This window comes from Cydia fagiglandana, chromosome 16 (assembly GCF_963556715.1).
Source record: "Cydia fagiglandana chromosome 16, ilCydFagi1.1, whole genome shotgun sequence".
Classification (NCBI taxonomy): domain Eukaryota; kingdom Metazoa; phylum Arthropoda; class Insecta; order Lepidoptera; family Tortricidae; genus Cydia; species Cydia fagiglandana.
Window position 1 is genome coordinate 3,814,118 of NC_085947.1, and position 14,988 is coordinate 3,829,105.

The following is a 14,988-nucleotide window of genomic DNA, read 5'->3' on the forward strand; positions in this document are numbered from 1 at the left end:
GTCAATATTTGTAACACTCAAGAAGGTAATTGCACATTTTTTCCTTAGCCCTGCCTGCTTTGGTTGCAGATGTTTCCATTTTGTATTATTATTTGTAAGCTTGCACTGTGACAGCTTGAAGTGAAATGTAATGGCGGATAAATAAAAGCAAATAATTATTTTAGTTCACCGATGTCGGTGTTATCTGCCGATTTATGATGGCGAAATTAATTACACTGTCAATAACTATATGTATTACTAACAAAATTTTAAAGGGCCTCTGATCCTTTGCATATTTATCTGAATATAATATTTTTTAAATTATGGTCCACCGTATTTAATTTTCGCAAAATTACACAATATACGTGAAGTCCGGTTTTAAATACAACAATACTAACATTATGTCTATATTGAGTAAAAGTATCGATTTTTATTAAGTATTTACGTTCTAATTAACAGTTTTTGTTTTGCTTATTGATTCATCGGTCATATTAACATGGCGCTATAGGCTTACGTTGTAAGTAAGACTCTAATAACACTATAAGATGTACTAAGGTATTGAATAACGCCCGTCTGCGACTACATGATCTATAAAAGTGACTCATAACTTCTCTTTTCGATTGTAAGTGAGACAAGAGAGTTAAGAAGCGATTGCGAGTAACGGAGCTATAAAAGAGTTTTTATCGCCTGTTTAGAACCTTAAGTGAAAATTGCAGCTGCTTATTACTCATATAGATGTTAGGGTGGTAGAATTCACTTTGAGCTATAACACTACCTGCTTAAGATCCATTATAGCGGCCAAAACGGCTACTGTGGATCTTAAAGCTATACATGGACCTCTTAAAGACCTTGATGTCACCAGAGCCTGTAAGCTTAGAGTATATAGCTATTCTACAGCCGTTATATGTCTTTAGGTGATAAAATAAGTGCTAAGTGTCGCCTAATTGTTTGTTGGGTCGTAGTTTACTTATTTATTATCGGATTCACATAATTCAAGAAGTACCGTGTAGCTTAATCATCTACCTAAATTATTTATATAACATATTTTTTTATCTAAGTGGACGTTGTCATTGTGTTTTTTGGGCTACAAAAAAAGACCAATGTTATGTTTTCAGATTTTTGTAAATAAAAAAATAATTAATTAAATTACACTTTTAGTTACATGGCATGTTTTATTCCACATTTCATCAGCTTTCACAGGACACCTCATTTTTGAAAATCTGATAATAACTTGCCGAGTAATTATTTAAAATTTGAAACCCGGGACCGCCATCTTTGTGACGTCACAGTTAACCCCCCCACAGTCTTAGAAAGTGACAAGTCCTTATTTCGTACTCAGTACACTCTACCGAACACAACCATACCACTTGTCAGTAGTATACTGTCCAGTCACATCGATTAGTGTTGGAGGCCCCCTGGCCGCTGTACTATTGTAAAACTGAATATTTCTGTGTCTAATAGTAAGTTTGTTTCACGCCCGCGTAGGCGTTCGTAGCACTCCGTAGAAGGTCTACGCCGTAGCGGACCGGCGTAGCGTGCGCCCTCAAATTGCAGCGGCCTTGGGCACTAAACGGTTTATGTGCATACTTGTGCACGGTTGCGTGAAAATTCCATATATTTCATACAAGATTGGTTACTTTTAATTAAGTATATTATAAGGTATGTACAAGAGATTGCTTTTGAGCAATATCACTGCCTTTTTGATAGTTTACCCTTTGGGTACGGAACCCTAAAAATTTGCATTCCTCCGTTTTCCACCGATTTACGAGTGCCGAAATCTAGCAACCGGAATTCAAAAATCGGCCCCCTGCAATAATCGACTCACGAAGACCGTAAAAATTCAGACACAATCTTATTTGTAAAGCTGTTACATATTTTTGAGGCCTTAATGTAACATATTATTGTAGGTGACTGTACTAGAACAAGCCCTAACCCTATTTCCTCAGCACGATTACATCAAACCATAAACTTTAACCCACTTCCATCAATGCCCAACAGAGTTGCTAATACTAATCGTACGCAATATCATCTTTCCCGTGTAAATCGACTTAAATTCACAAAATTTGCCATGCTAAAATCAACTTAACAGCTCAACGAATAACGCTCACTTTCAAACGGAAATATTTGTAGTTAGTACATTTTTGAATCCAACTGATACAAAGATTAAAAAGACGTAACACACATACTTCTGCCATGCAAAAATGAACTTAAAAATGTACTTAATAAAGTTAACTTTTGAATGGCGGTTATGTTGCGTTCGATTAGAAATATAAGGATGTGCTCCGCACGTGATGCACGCGAGCGTTACGTAAGTGCGTCGTCGCCATGACAACGGGCTTCAAACAGCCACAGATAATTATCAATGACGACCATAGACAAATCTGAGATTTAATTTTTGTTTCAACTTTTTTAATTCGGCCATATCCCAGTTTCAGTACGCTGATAAAGTTAGACCAAGAAAAATCTGCAGAGATTTTGACAGCACCACGCAGTGCCAGTGTTTTTTTTAATAGCCTATGTGTGTGTCCCACTGCTGGGCAAAGGCCTCCCCTCCCTTTCCAATCCTTCCTGTGCTGAGCAAGATACCGCCAATCCCGCTAGAATGCATCCAAGTCGTCCTGCCATCTCTTTTTCGGTCTGCCTCTGCCTCGACTACCCTGGGGATACCAGCTAGTGTCTCTCTTCTCAGCATATTTGCTTCCACTGCTGAACATATGCCTCTTTCATGGATTTCCATGTTTTTTTTTTCACACATACAAATATCATTACAGGCAGAACCCAACGCGATATTGTTGCAAAAACTTACAAACATAAACATAAACAGACAAACAAAAACAAGTACATATCTATATCTAACAAATCATGTTGTTCTGTATGCGGCGGTTCTATGCCAGGTCGGCCCTGCCGTCTTTCTAATGTCGTCCGACCATCTGGCTCGTGGTTTCCCATCCCTCCGGCTTCCCAGTCGAGGTCTCCAGAACAGTACTCACTGGCCCCATCGATCGTCATCCCTGCGGCAGATATGGCCGGCTAGTGTCTATTTTGGCCCATCTGTCATCATGCATCCGGCAGACATGTGCAGCCCAGTCCCACTTTAGCCTGGCGGTCTTCACCCCAACATCAACGATACGGGTTTCGGAGCGAAGCTCTGTGTTCCTCACCCTGTCAGATCTTCGGACACCCAGGATATTTTGCTCCATTGCCCTTAGGCAAACCTTGAGCCGGGATTTCTGCGCCTCAGTTAGAGCTAGACTATCATTCGCGCGGGCCTCTCGCTCGCACTAATACATGTGCGGACAAGTCTGAGCGAAATGAACGAGTGAATGACAGTTAACAGGGCCTAACCAAGATGTTAGCTGGTAGTGTAGCGAACTGATAACGGAGGACCGTTATTCTCTTAAATAAAAAATAAAACTACCCGACTGTTCTATAATAAGGCTTGCTTGGTCTGTTAAAATATGCGAAATGGCTACGGTACGACCCTGACACCGATGCATTATGGCTCCTCTACATGACGATGGGCCAGCGCCGGCCACTCCAAGGGACGCATTCATGCGTTAGAGAGAGCAAGTGATATTGCTATCTCATTCTACCGCATGGATGCGTCCCTTGGAGTGGCCGGCGCTGGCCCATCGTGTAGAGGAGCCATCATTTGTTACATAGACTATGGGCAGATTTTGTATTTAGGGTTGTTACTTAACGATTGTATTTAAATTTTAGTGCGTTTCGTTGGACAAAATCTCACACAACAAATGTACAAATGGCTCTACTTTACCACACTAGTGCGGTGATTAGCAGTTTACGTGCCTGTATCGAAAATTGGAAGAGCCATATGTACTGTAAAACGTTGTACGATACACGTGTGAATAGGTAATTCGATACTCGTGTCGATTTAAAACACTCCCTTCGGTTGTCACCACTCCCCACTCCACTACCCGCCACTACCCGTTGCGAATTTCCTACTTTTCGCACTTGTAATGTATAATGTACCTTACCTACCTACCTCCTTATTCATAAACGTCTACTAAAGTTGACAAGCCTATAATAATCGTTAGTCCCTTTCCGTCATACCAATACGTCGGGAAGGGGGAATAAAGGGGGTTACTATAATTATTCAATTTTGCTATGGAATCTCACCCTACAAATTGTAGACTTTCTAGGTAGAGCAATGCTTTACTAATACTATTAAGTAGGATGTGGACTCCTTTATTTATAATATATTTATCTAGAAAACACATTCATTTAAAGATGTAACTAACCTTGAAAATCCAGTAGTACCTAACAAAATATATACCTAAGTAATATAATAGGTAATATGTACCTAACAAAATATCAAAACATTTTATCGGATCCACACAACTCAGAGCAAAACTCAATTAGGGTAAACGTACTTAGTGCTCGACATGCTAATGGCTAATAGATGACACCTTGCTGTCACCTCTATTGACAGATAAGTTTCAAGATGACATGGACTGGGACCGCGTCGAGCACCAGCACGTTTACCTTATAAATAAATTAAATTATGCCTTTAGTTTCACAAAGTTACGGTTTAAATTTTAGTTCTGTCTTCTAGAAATGTCATAAAGTCGATAACGTTATCTTAAGTACAGAAATTTTACGATTTACCGCCTCTTGTACAATTAAAGAATTTAATTTCCGACCCATTTTGTACCTTGCCATATTATAATAAAAATGCAACTGATATTATAATAAATATGTTTATAGCCATCGATACGCACCCCTTGCCATAGTAAGGCCCACTTGCACTATTCCACTAACCCGGGATTAACCGGTTAAACCTGGAGTTGCCATGGTTACCAGTACAATTTGACACTAGGTTAACGGTTTAACCGCTTAACCCCGGGTTAGTGGGATGGTGCAAGTGGGTCTAAGAATCAATATATGAATGTCACTAGAGACCTCATACTATTGTCATTATGACAATAAGGTACAAAATGGGTCGGAAATTGAATTCTTTGACTGTACAACACCATTTTAGTAACCACTTAACTAATGTCCAATATTTACTACAACTATGGTACCTACACCTAAACGAAGATATTCGAGTTATATTTGGACCATAGTCGGACGATTTTGGACTATAATTGAGTGATTTTAAGGTACCCTATATTCTTTTCTGGAAAGAGAATAACAATCTTAGAAATCAGCATTCTGTTAGACCAAGAATAGTCTGCAGCGGATTTGATAGCCCACGCAGTGCAAGTGTCATTTTAAACGTCAAACTTCTAGGAAATTGTGACGTATACATAACACTTGCACTGCGTGGGCTATCAAATCGTCTGCAAACTTTTTTTCGACCGACTCTACCATCAAAATCAGAACAGTTGAAACACGTAAACGAAGCGTAACTTTGCGTTGCGTGTTTCACTTGTTTATAAAATCTGCGACAGAGTACCTAGTTGTAAACTATGCATGCGTAGCGGGCGAGCTCACCGTGGGCATCAGCTGATCCGTGCTGCGGACGCGCGTCACCTTGTTCTTGTAGATGACCTTCTTCACAGCGCGCTCCACCTGCTGGTTCCACCGCATGAACATCACGTACGCCCCGTACAGCGAGAACAGCACCAGCGCCTCCTGCCAGTAGATCAGGCTGTCCCGGAAGCAGTATATCAACACCAGCAAACTGATCGAGTAGAAGCTGCAGTCGCGAAACAGCGGCCACCAGGTCAGAGTCAACGTCGTGCGGGAGAACAACGCGCACGCACCGATCACGAACAGGATGTTGAACACGGCCGAGCCCACGATCGTCCCGATCCCCACGTCGTCGAACGAGACGAACACCCCGATCACGGACGTGAACAGCTCCGGGGCCGAGCCGCCCGCCGCCATAAACGTGGCCCCGGCCACGTCGTCCCGTATCGCCAGCCGTTCTATGATCACGTCCAGCGACGGGACGAAGAATTCGTCGCAGACTATAGCCAGCGCGACGAACATGTAGCCCATGCCGAGCACGTGCAGCAGCACGGCCCCGGAGCGCCGCTGCTCCTCCGTGAAGAGATCGGTGGGGAACAGAGGGGCCTTCTCCTCGGGCTCGGTGGGCCGCGGCTCGTACGACGAGGTGTCATAGTCGAGGATGGTGGTGTTGGGCTCGCCGGCCCGCGCGGCCGCCAGCAGAGCGAGCAGCAGCGCGCCACCCATGGCCGTGGGGCGCACCGCGCGACTGCCGCTCGCCGCCCCGCCCGGCCGCTCGATAGCGCCGCACTGCGCCGCGCCGCCGCCGCCGCCGGCGCCCCGTCCCCGGGCGAGCACAACCAAACGTAAACTTGTCACATCACAGATACATTGTTACGGATGATAGATAAACACTTTATTAATCCATAACGTGCTCTCAGCTCTATTATCGTTTCATTGATTTATAGAACGTAGTTAGATTTCGACGAGTTTCACTTAGCTCAATAAATGTGATGTGAATTAGTGCTTACTATCTACCTCATTTTAGGATAATATAAGTAGCAATTAGTGCCTGAAATTTGTTTTAAATATCACCACTACAATGTCTTACCTAATAAAAATATAATAAAGAGGTCAAACTTAGAACAAATGTAGTTACTAAACTAACTGGCGATAATTTGGAGGAAAACTAACGTGGGTTTACCGTAATCTGTAGCAAGTAGTTAAGAGGCTACTCATTTCATTGTGACTAAGTAGCAGGCCAATTCGAATGTCCACTGATATCAGGGCTATAACCGCGAAAATCGAAGTCCGCAAATTCCGGGGATTTTTCTCTGTCACTCTAATTACGCCTTCATTGGAGTAAAAGAGAAAGATCCCCGCAATTTGGGAATTTCGGTTTTCGCGGTAGCCGCTCAGATAAGAATTATATTATTTATTAGAATCATGTTATTTTAGTTATCATATGCAGTAGCCGCGTGATAACTAGGTAAATAACATGATACATACATTTTAAGTAAGCAAAACATTATTTCATACAATTCCATTCACAACATAAAGCTCAATTCGCTCGTAACTCGTAACATAGAGGTACCTTATAAGTAGATAACCTTAAATAGGTACATATCGTTATATGGACCATAATTGAACTAAAGGATTATTCTTAACTATAACTACCAGTGGCCTATTTTATAAAGCTACAAGTTACAATTTACAAGCGGAAGTCTCTTTCTAACCTTATGTGTTAGAACGAGACTTCCGCTTGTAAATTGTAACTTGTAGCTTTTTAAAATGGGCCACCGGGCGCTTATTAGCCAACATGCCAATTGTTAACTTTGTAGCGTATTAGCGTAGTTATCTCTCTTTATCACTCTTCCTTAGTTGTGCGACAGTAACAGTAGGGTTACCATCAGTTTGTCACTGACATAAACGCCGTCGAGAACGTAATTTACTTTCTATACATCCCGTTTGCACTAATATGCGAGTGCGAGCGAGAGTTCGCTACGGAGCGTAAACGATTGACATTTTGACTACGCAGCTTGTAATTAAAAGTAATATAAAGTGATTATATTTTGGTACTGAATTTAGTAGTCAGACCAAGCTAACTCGGCAGCAATTTTGATCCCACCCGATTTAGAACTTTATTTCAAAGTGATAGGGTTCAATTTCGCATAATTTCTGACAACCTTAAGCCTTATAAAGGGTTAATACTCGTATGGACCTGAAGGTCATGCTTCACTGCTTTTTTAACCCCCTAATGCAAAAAGAGAGTTGTTAGAAGTTTGACCGCTATAGCTGTGTCCAGACGAGCTGGGCAAATCGACCGATTTGATCAGGAAAATAATTGGTGCCAAGGGGCTATTCATAAATTACGTCATTTTCGATACGTCAAAATCGATGACGTAATTTATGGACAGCCCCCAATATTCCCTCTGCCTATAACCTCCGGACACTTAATGTACATTACAATGTACAATTCGTGCAATCTATTTTGAACCTTTCATGAACCAAATAAAGTAGCATTTCTTTTGTTTCATAGCTTTTTAAAACAAACGAAATTCGTTCTAATTTACATAGAATAAGGTTCAAATTAAAAATTTGAAAACTATGGTGGGTCTTACGAGTGTAAGGTTCCAAAATTGTTATCACGTTTATGTTTATTTAAAATACAAAACACTCATTAATGATGTCCAAACGACTTGACAATTGAGAACACATTTACGAGTAATATCAGCATTGGCTGTATACGTTCGAAAATTGGCGGGTCGTTGCCGATTGGCGGGAAACTTGAAAATTTAAAAAAGTAAAATGGAAATAAAGTTGAGGAATAGAAAAACAATGGAAGATCGGCGGAAGATTGTGGAGAGCGAAAGTACAATTTGATTTATTTAAATGTTTAATTATTGTAACTGATAATAAATATAAGTTTATTCTGTATTTGTTCGAGTTTTACTGACTATATCTTACACGAGGTTACCTTAAAAACTTACTTACAAATAATACATAAATTTCCCATTTGTTCTTGCGCATTGGGTCAGCGTGGGGACTATAGCCCAAGCCCTCTCGCGCATAAGAGGAGGCCTGTGCCCAGCATGGCCCAGCAGTAGGACGTATACCTATAGGCTCAAATTATTTATTTTCTTTATTTATCTTTCTTCTTAGGCTAGGTCATTTATAATATGAATATAAAAGTAAAATATAAAAACACTTACAAAACAATAAAAAATACATATTAACACATTATAAAAAACCTAACCTAGGGTGCCGCCGGCAGCGGGGCAGGGCCCAAGCTGCCGGTGGTCAGGGCCGCAGAGTGAGGAACCGACGTACTATACGAGCCGTGTCCAAAATTACCGCCTTCTGCATCTGACCCTTGATCCAGCCACCCAGCGAGAGTCTCTCTAGGTGTTGGTCAAGACTCTTCGCTATGAGACCATTCGAGTCAACATCCCACATGGCGGTAATCTCATGAGCTAAGTCTAGGTACTTGCTGGACTTGTCCTTCTCGTAGGCTCAATAGGCTCAAATTATTATTATTATTCTTTATCTTGCCCAATGAGGGCCAGACAGAACCCGGGATATAAATCAGGGTTTCTTTAAAGAAAGCTAAGGAAAAACTTGGTATTACTAAAAATATGTAATTAAATCAAATTAAATAAACTGTAACTTCAAGTAACATTTAACCATAGATAAAGTTTTTGAGTAATTATTTAATGTTTAAAATATTTTAAATTCTACTTTTAAACATATAAAAATTATGGTCTCCACTATATTGTTTTTATTATTTATCTTCAAGCTCCTTGAGCTCCTTCTTCTGATTTTGAACAGCAGGTGCTGAATTCAGCATCAGGCCACTAATCAATTCAGATATTTTATTCACCACAGCAAATTCTAGAAGTCTACTCCACTCTTTAGATGTACAATTGAGAGCTAACTTAGAGACACACTGTTCTTTCAGATCATCCATTAGGTAGTATGAAGCTAGCAATAGTAGTGGCTCAAGGCCTTCTTCAGGCAAAGTGTGGAGGTACATATAGTCCTTCAAGTGCTGGAGGGTCTGCCGAGTGACTCCCTCCATCTGGACACAGCCCTCCGTTGCCTCCTTCCACTCGTTCCTTAACATTGCTCGGAACACATCACTATGGGCTGCTAAATATGCCCTATGGACTGCCACGCTTCCATCAAGAGCACTCAAGTTAAAGTCAGTAAAATCTATGTCATTATAAAAATTTGTTAGGTATGATTCTTCAACCTTGTTTGCAGTGATATTAATATTCCACATGCTTGTGTGCATATTATTTAAGGTTACATCACAAATCCACCTCCCTCCAATTAGTTTATATTGATCTTCACAAATCCATTCTAGATAACTTGGTTCGTCCGTTTCTTGACAAGATACTTTCACTTTAATTTTACAATCTTCAGCTTTTTCATGATTCCGTGCTAAAATGCTACAGTTAAGAGGTGTTGTTTTAGTAATACACTCAAATTTTATATTTACCTTAGCCAAGTCATTTACATTGTAATCTGCAGTTATTTTTTCCATACAAGGTTTCTCATTCTCATGACAAAGGTTTACTATACATGTAAGTTTCAATAATGAACCTAGCTGTTGTTCTTTCACATTTCTGAAACAAATATTATAATGTTTTGTTAACACTCCAATTTTCTTGGGGTCGCAGTTCTTACAAAACTTAACCCACTTTTCTGCTAGCAGAAAAAATCATTATACCATAATAAGAGAATGCTGCAGGAGGGTCCATATTGGGTCGCATAATAATTGATTGTCCTAATGTAATGTTACGCATCAAACTCATTTCGCATAATTGTTATTGTGCTGGAAATATTAACATTTCTGAAAAATTATAACACAAACCTAACCTAACCTACCCTATTCTACACAACCTATGCAAAATATTTTCGAAAATACTTTCTGTTTCAGCTGGAGAAAAAATATGCGAAAAGAGATTTATGCGTAACATTACATTATGACAATCAATTATTATGCGATGAGATAGGATCCCGCTGCAGGATGATCATGGTACATAAAATTATGCTAAACGAAAGTCGGCAACAGTAATCTTCTGCTTAATGATATGCTGCAAAATGTATTGTATGTGTTAAATAGTAATGCCAAGTAATAGTTATGCAAAATTATCATTCGGCTAAAAGTGTTTCTCCGATACATGTTATGCGAAATGTATTTCTGACAAACAATATTATGCCAGATGGGAACCCAAGTCCTCTCTTCTTCCTCGCGTTATCCCGGCATTTCGTCACGGCTCATGAGAGCCTGGGGTCCGCTTGACAACTCATCCCATGATTTGAATAGGCACTAGTTTTTACGAAAGCGACTGCCATCTGACCTTTTTTCCTCAGTTTTCCTTCACCGAAAAGCGACTGGTAAATATCAAATGATATTTCGTACATAAGTTCCGAAAAACTCATTGGTAAGTACGATTGGTCTGATTGGTTAGGGGAACCCAAGTATTGTGTATAAAATATACTTACACTGCTATGGGCATGATGTACGGTACTGATAAAAACGAGTCAGTCTTCTAATGTACAATCTTGTACAATGTAAGTGTAGTAATAGTTACGCACCACAAACAGACTAAAAACTCAACCTCAGTCAACTTTAACCTAATATTACCCTTTTACACAGGATAAATTTGTGAACAAAAGTAACTTACAACAAACAACATTCAAGATAATTTTAAGTATTTGACAACTTGACAAGTAGTGAAAACTTTTGACACTGACACTTGACAGTTTTGCCTGTTGAGCCCCCTCCAGACTATGCGCGTGAATCGCGGGCGAAGCCGCGAACGCAAGTGTGGCGTCGATTTCGCAGATTGTTCACGCCTTCGCGCCTTGTTCTCCGTTATTTGTCGGTATTTCGGCCCGCGTCAAAGGAGACGCGAAGCGCGAACTTGCAAGACTCCACATTACACAATATTTTGGCTCCTCTGTGGCAAGATAAATATGAATTATATTATGATTATATTATACTAAGCAGCTATATTTTACGGTTTTACAATAAAACAAAATGGGAAAACAGCTAAATCACGTATGATGCCATAGATAACTAACAGTTAAACTCGATCAGCTGATGCTTTTCCGCCATTTTGCCGCAAACCAAACTGCGAAATCGCCGTGAAGTGTGCGAGTGTGGAGTCATACGTCAACTTCGCGATATGTTCGCTCCGCGACGTCGCGCCGCGATTCACGCACATAGTCTGGAGGGCGCTTTGGATTTGGATTCATTCCTACCTGTCGGAAGCCGGTGTTGCTCGAAGTTCCTACCCATAGTTTCTACCGCGAACTTCGAAATTAGTCCCAAAATGCCAACTTAGTGGTTTTACCACTAAATTTAGGGGGAAATAAACCAGCTAGGGGTTTTTTAGGGGCTAAATATTTTTAGTGGTTTTTTTTTTAGGGTAGAAAATGTCGGCAAATTTGAAAAATGTAGGCGCGAAGGGATATCGTTTCATAGAAAATTTTAATTTCGCGCCTTTTTCTACTGACAAAATTTGCGTGACCATCTATAACGTTTTTTTTTTTTTCTTTGTATGGACTTGGGGGCGGTGTTGCCCGTAGCCAACGTCAAGTAAAAGGGTAGGAAATTAAACGCGGAAAGGAATAAAGGAACGGAATTTGGAAAAAGTGGTCAGGTCAGGTATAAGAATACAATGTGATAATGGTAAATATACTTAATACTATACTTTTATATTATTATGAGAGATGAACCATGCTAAGATGTTATATAAATCATGATTAATAAGCAAGGAAGGGATGTCTGTTGGAAAGGGAATATGTTTAGATTGTAAAGTTTCCATGAAAACAGTGCGATCGTACAAGGGACAAGAAAAGAATATATGGTTAATATCAGCCACCTAGACGTGCGCGCCGACCTAAAATTTACCGGCGGCGGCGCGCCGGCTTTTTTGGTCGGCGCGGCGCGGCGGCGCCGGCGTGTAGCACATTTTTTCATTTAGGTATTACCTACTAAAAACTGCAAAAATTAACTATCTATAGTTTTTCACTAGCATTATACTTACGCACACGCTGTTCTTGAACATATCCCCGATTCTAACATACATTTTTTTTAAACAAAAGGGGGTCTGTGGGCCCGATTCGGATTTTGAAATAGACATCTATTAGATATCTTTTAGACATCACCGAGATACGATAACGATATGTTTAAGATCTAACCTGTCAAATTTGACATTTACGCGATTCTGGAGATACTCTTGAACGATTTCCACAGGATATGACTTAGAGATCCAATTCACATCTAAATACCCTATCTAACGTAAAAGTGACATTGGTTGCCCGAATTGCGCTGCAAAAGAGAACTAGTAGTAGTAGTTGATATCTAAACTATAACGTATCTAGAATGGATTGGACGTGTGAGCCGCGCTGGCGCGCCGCCGCCGCCGGGTTTTTTGACCACGCCGCCGCCGCCGATAAATGATCGGCGTGACCTTGAGTGTTGTTAATTAGCTATTCCAAGTTGGTTTTTGGATTACGAAATGGATTTTTTGTATTATTTATGTTACAGTTGTCAAATATACATCAATTTTAATTAAATGAAACTGAATAGCCAGTTGCAGAAACTACTTGACACACCAATTAAAGTAACTGAGTAATCCTAAGTATTCACCGTCAACTGTTAACGAACGAACGAAGACTGCTGCTAGTGCTGCTTATACCTTGGACAGCTACAAGAACAAACCCCTCCATTCTCAAAGAGCTCTATATCGCCACTCATCTCTTCCTAACATGCCATGGGTGAGCCCTTAGATTCTTCGGGCATTTTATCCAACGCATGATGTGGAGAAATACATCAATTTAAGCTGAATGAATGGCAAACGTGCTCGAGTTGGAGCATGTGCGAGATGGTCGAACGCTATGAAGAGGTCGGCTTGCAGCAGTCTGCACCGTGCAGTCCATAAGGCTTATGACCGCACGAAAGGAAGACATGTGGTCGCGAACCTCAGTAACGAGGAAACGAGAAAGAAGGTAGTCTCGGAGAGCCTGGTGCTTGTACGACAAGAAAACCATTAAAAAGAAGCCATAGCAGTCCACTATATTCTAGCAAATGTCAAGGATATGTGGAGTTCTGTTTTGTTAAAGTACGTCATTTTTTAAAATAGGATAAGCCATGGAAAGCTTGAGAAAACGGAGAGTTACAGATCGGATCGAAGGGCATTGGGACCAGGTAACCTCTTAATGCAAGCCAGTTACTTGGGAAAATAAGTTATTATACCTATCCTATATTCATTTACAAACCCTATTTTACTCACAGCATATTCAAACTATACGAAGTTAACTGACCAGTAACCTGCATTGATAAAATTTTCAAGAAAAACAACAAATTAATGTTTTTTCTTAAGAAACCTGAAATTCAAGGTCACGCCGAAAACACGTAGCCGCCGCCGATTTTTTGGCAAACGCCGCCGCTGATCTTTTTTTAATCGGCGCACACATCTAGAATGGATCTACATAGTACGTGTCGTCTCTTGTGAATATCTTGAAGTTGGAATACAGCAGTGTCTGTCTTCGCGCTAGCCACCCCAAACCACTTTTTATAAGTTTTTTTCGTCTAGATAGCAAGATATTTGTTAGTTCATGATTGTTCAGGCCTTAGAATCGTTAGGGCCCCGATTCCTTGATTTTTTTTTTATTTTTTCAAAGTGGGGTGGATGTCTTCGCGCTAACCAAAAATCAGCCAAATTAACTATGTGAAGTCATCGGGCGACGTTAGTTCACGTTTGTTCAGGCATTAAAACCGTTAGGATCTCATTAGATTTGCCATAAAAATATAAAATCGAAAAATTCATATATATGGCCGTGCACCGGCGCGCCGAGTGGATGAGCCGGCGGCGGCGGCGCGTATGAATGGCGGCGCGGCGCGGCGGCGCCGGCGCGGCGCGCATGTCTACAGCCACCTCAGCACCACAGTCACATTTAGGATCATCAATAAATTTAAATCTAGCAAGATCAGAAGGAGTACTTGTATGGCCTAGTCTCATGCGTGTTAAACATGATATTTCGCGTCTATTGAAGTTTTTATTGTAAAACCACGGCTTTATAGGGATGTCGTTTTGGATCGTAAGATAATAACTTCCAGATTCTAAGCTGCTCCAAAACCAAAAGAACTCCCAGGCTAACCTGAGATATCTTTTGGGGAGCAACAGAAGATCATGGCAATAATTTTTATATGGAAATATATCACCAGAAGCAACAGCATCTACGGCCAGACGATCAGCTTTCTCATTTCCGGAAATACCACAATGACTTGGCACCCATACAAAATTTATAGTAAACCCTTTCTGTTCGCATTTTAACAAGATGTTTCGGATTTCATATAACAAAGGGTAACTGTTTGTCATTTTGAAAGGAGATTTTAATAGAATTTGGAGGCAACTTTTAGAATCGGAAAAAACTACACATTTATTTAAATTGAACATGCAAACATACTCAACAGCTTTATAAATACCGAATAGTTCTCCAGTAAATACCGTAGATTCTGGAGGGAGTTTAATTTTTTGTACAACATTATACTGGTGATGAAATACACCAACCCCTACA

At 40.4% G+C, this 14,988-nt stretch overlaps 2 protein-coding genes across 2 annotated transcripts in view; both read right to left on the reverse strand.

Annotated features, from left to right (window-relative positions):
* LOC134671786 (sodium/potassium/calcium exchanger Nckx30C) overlaps positions 1-6,415 on the reverse strand; it is a 137,062-nt gene extending 130,647 nt beyond the window's left edge. The window contains exon 1 of the mRNA XM_063529616.1: positions 5,434-6,415. Coding sequence (XP_063385686.1) covers positions 5,434-6,138 — 705 coding nt within the window. The 5' untranslated portion in view covers positions 6,139-6,415. The remainder of the gene's footprint in view (positions 1-5,433) is intronic.
* Positions 6,416-8,913: 2,498 nt separating this feature from the next.
* On the reverse strand, positions 8,914-11,110 carry LOC134672282 (uncharacterized). The gene is made up of 2 exons (XM_063530179.1): positions 10,903-11,110; positions 8,914-10,019 (listed from the first exon to the last, which is right to left on the reverse strand). The coding sequence occupies exons 1-2, from the start codon at positions 10,914-10,916 to the stop codon at positions 9,173-9,175; spliced, it is 861 nt and encodes a 286-aa protein (XP_063386249.1). The 5' UTR covers positions 10,917-11,110; the 3' UTR covers positions 8,914-9,172.
* Between the last annotated feature and the right edge of the window lie 3,878 nt (positions 11,111-14,988).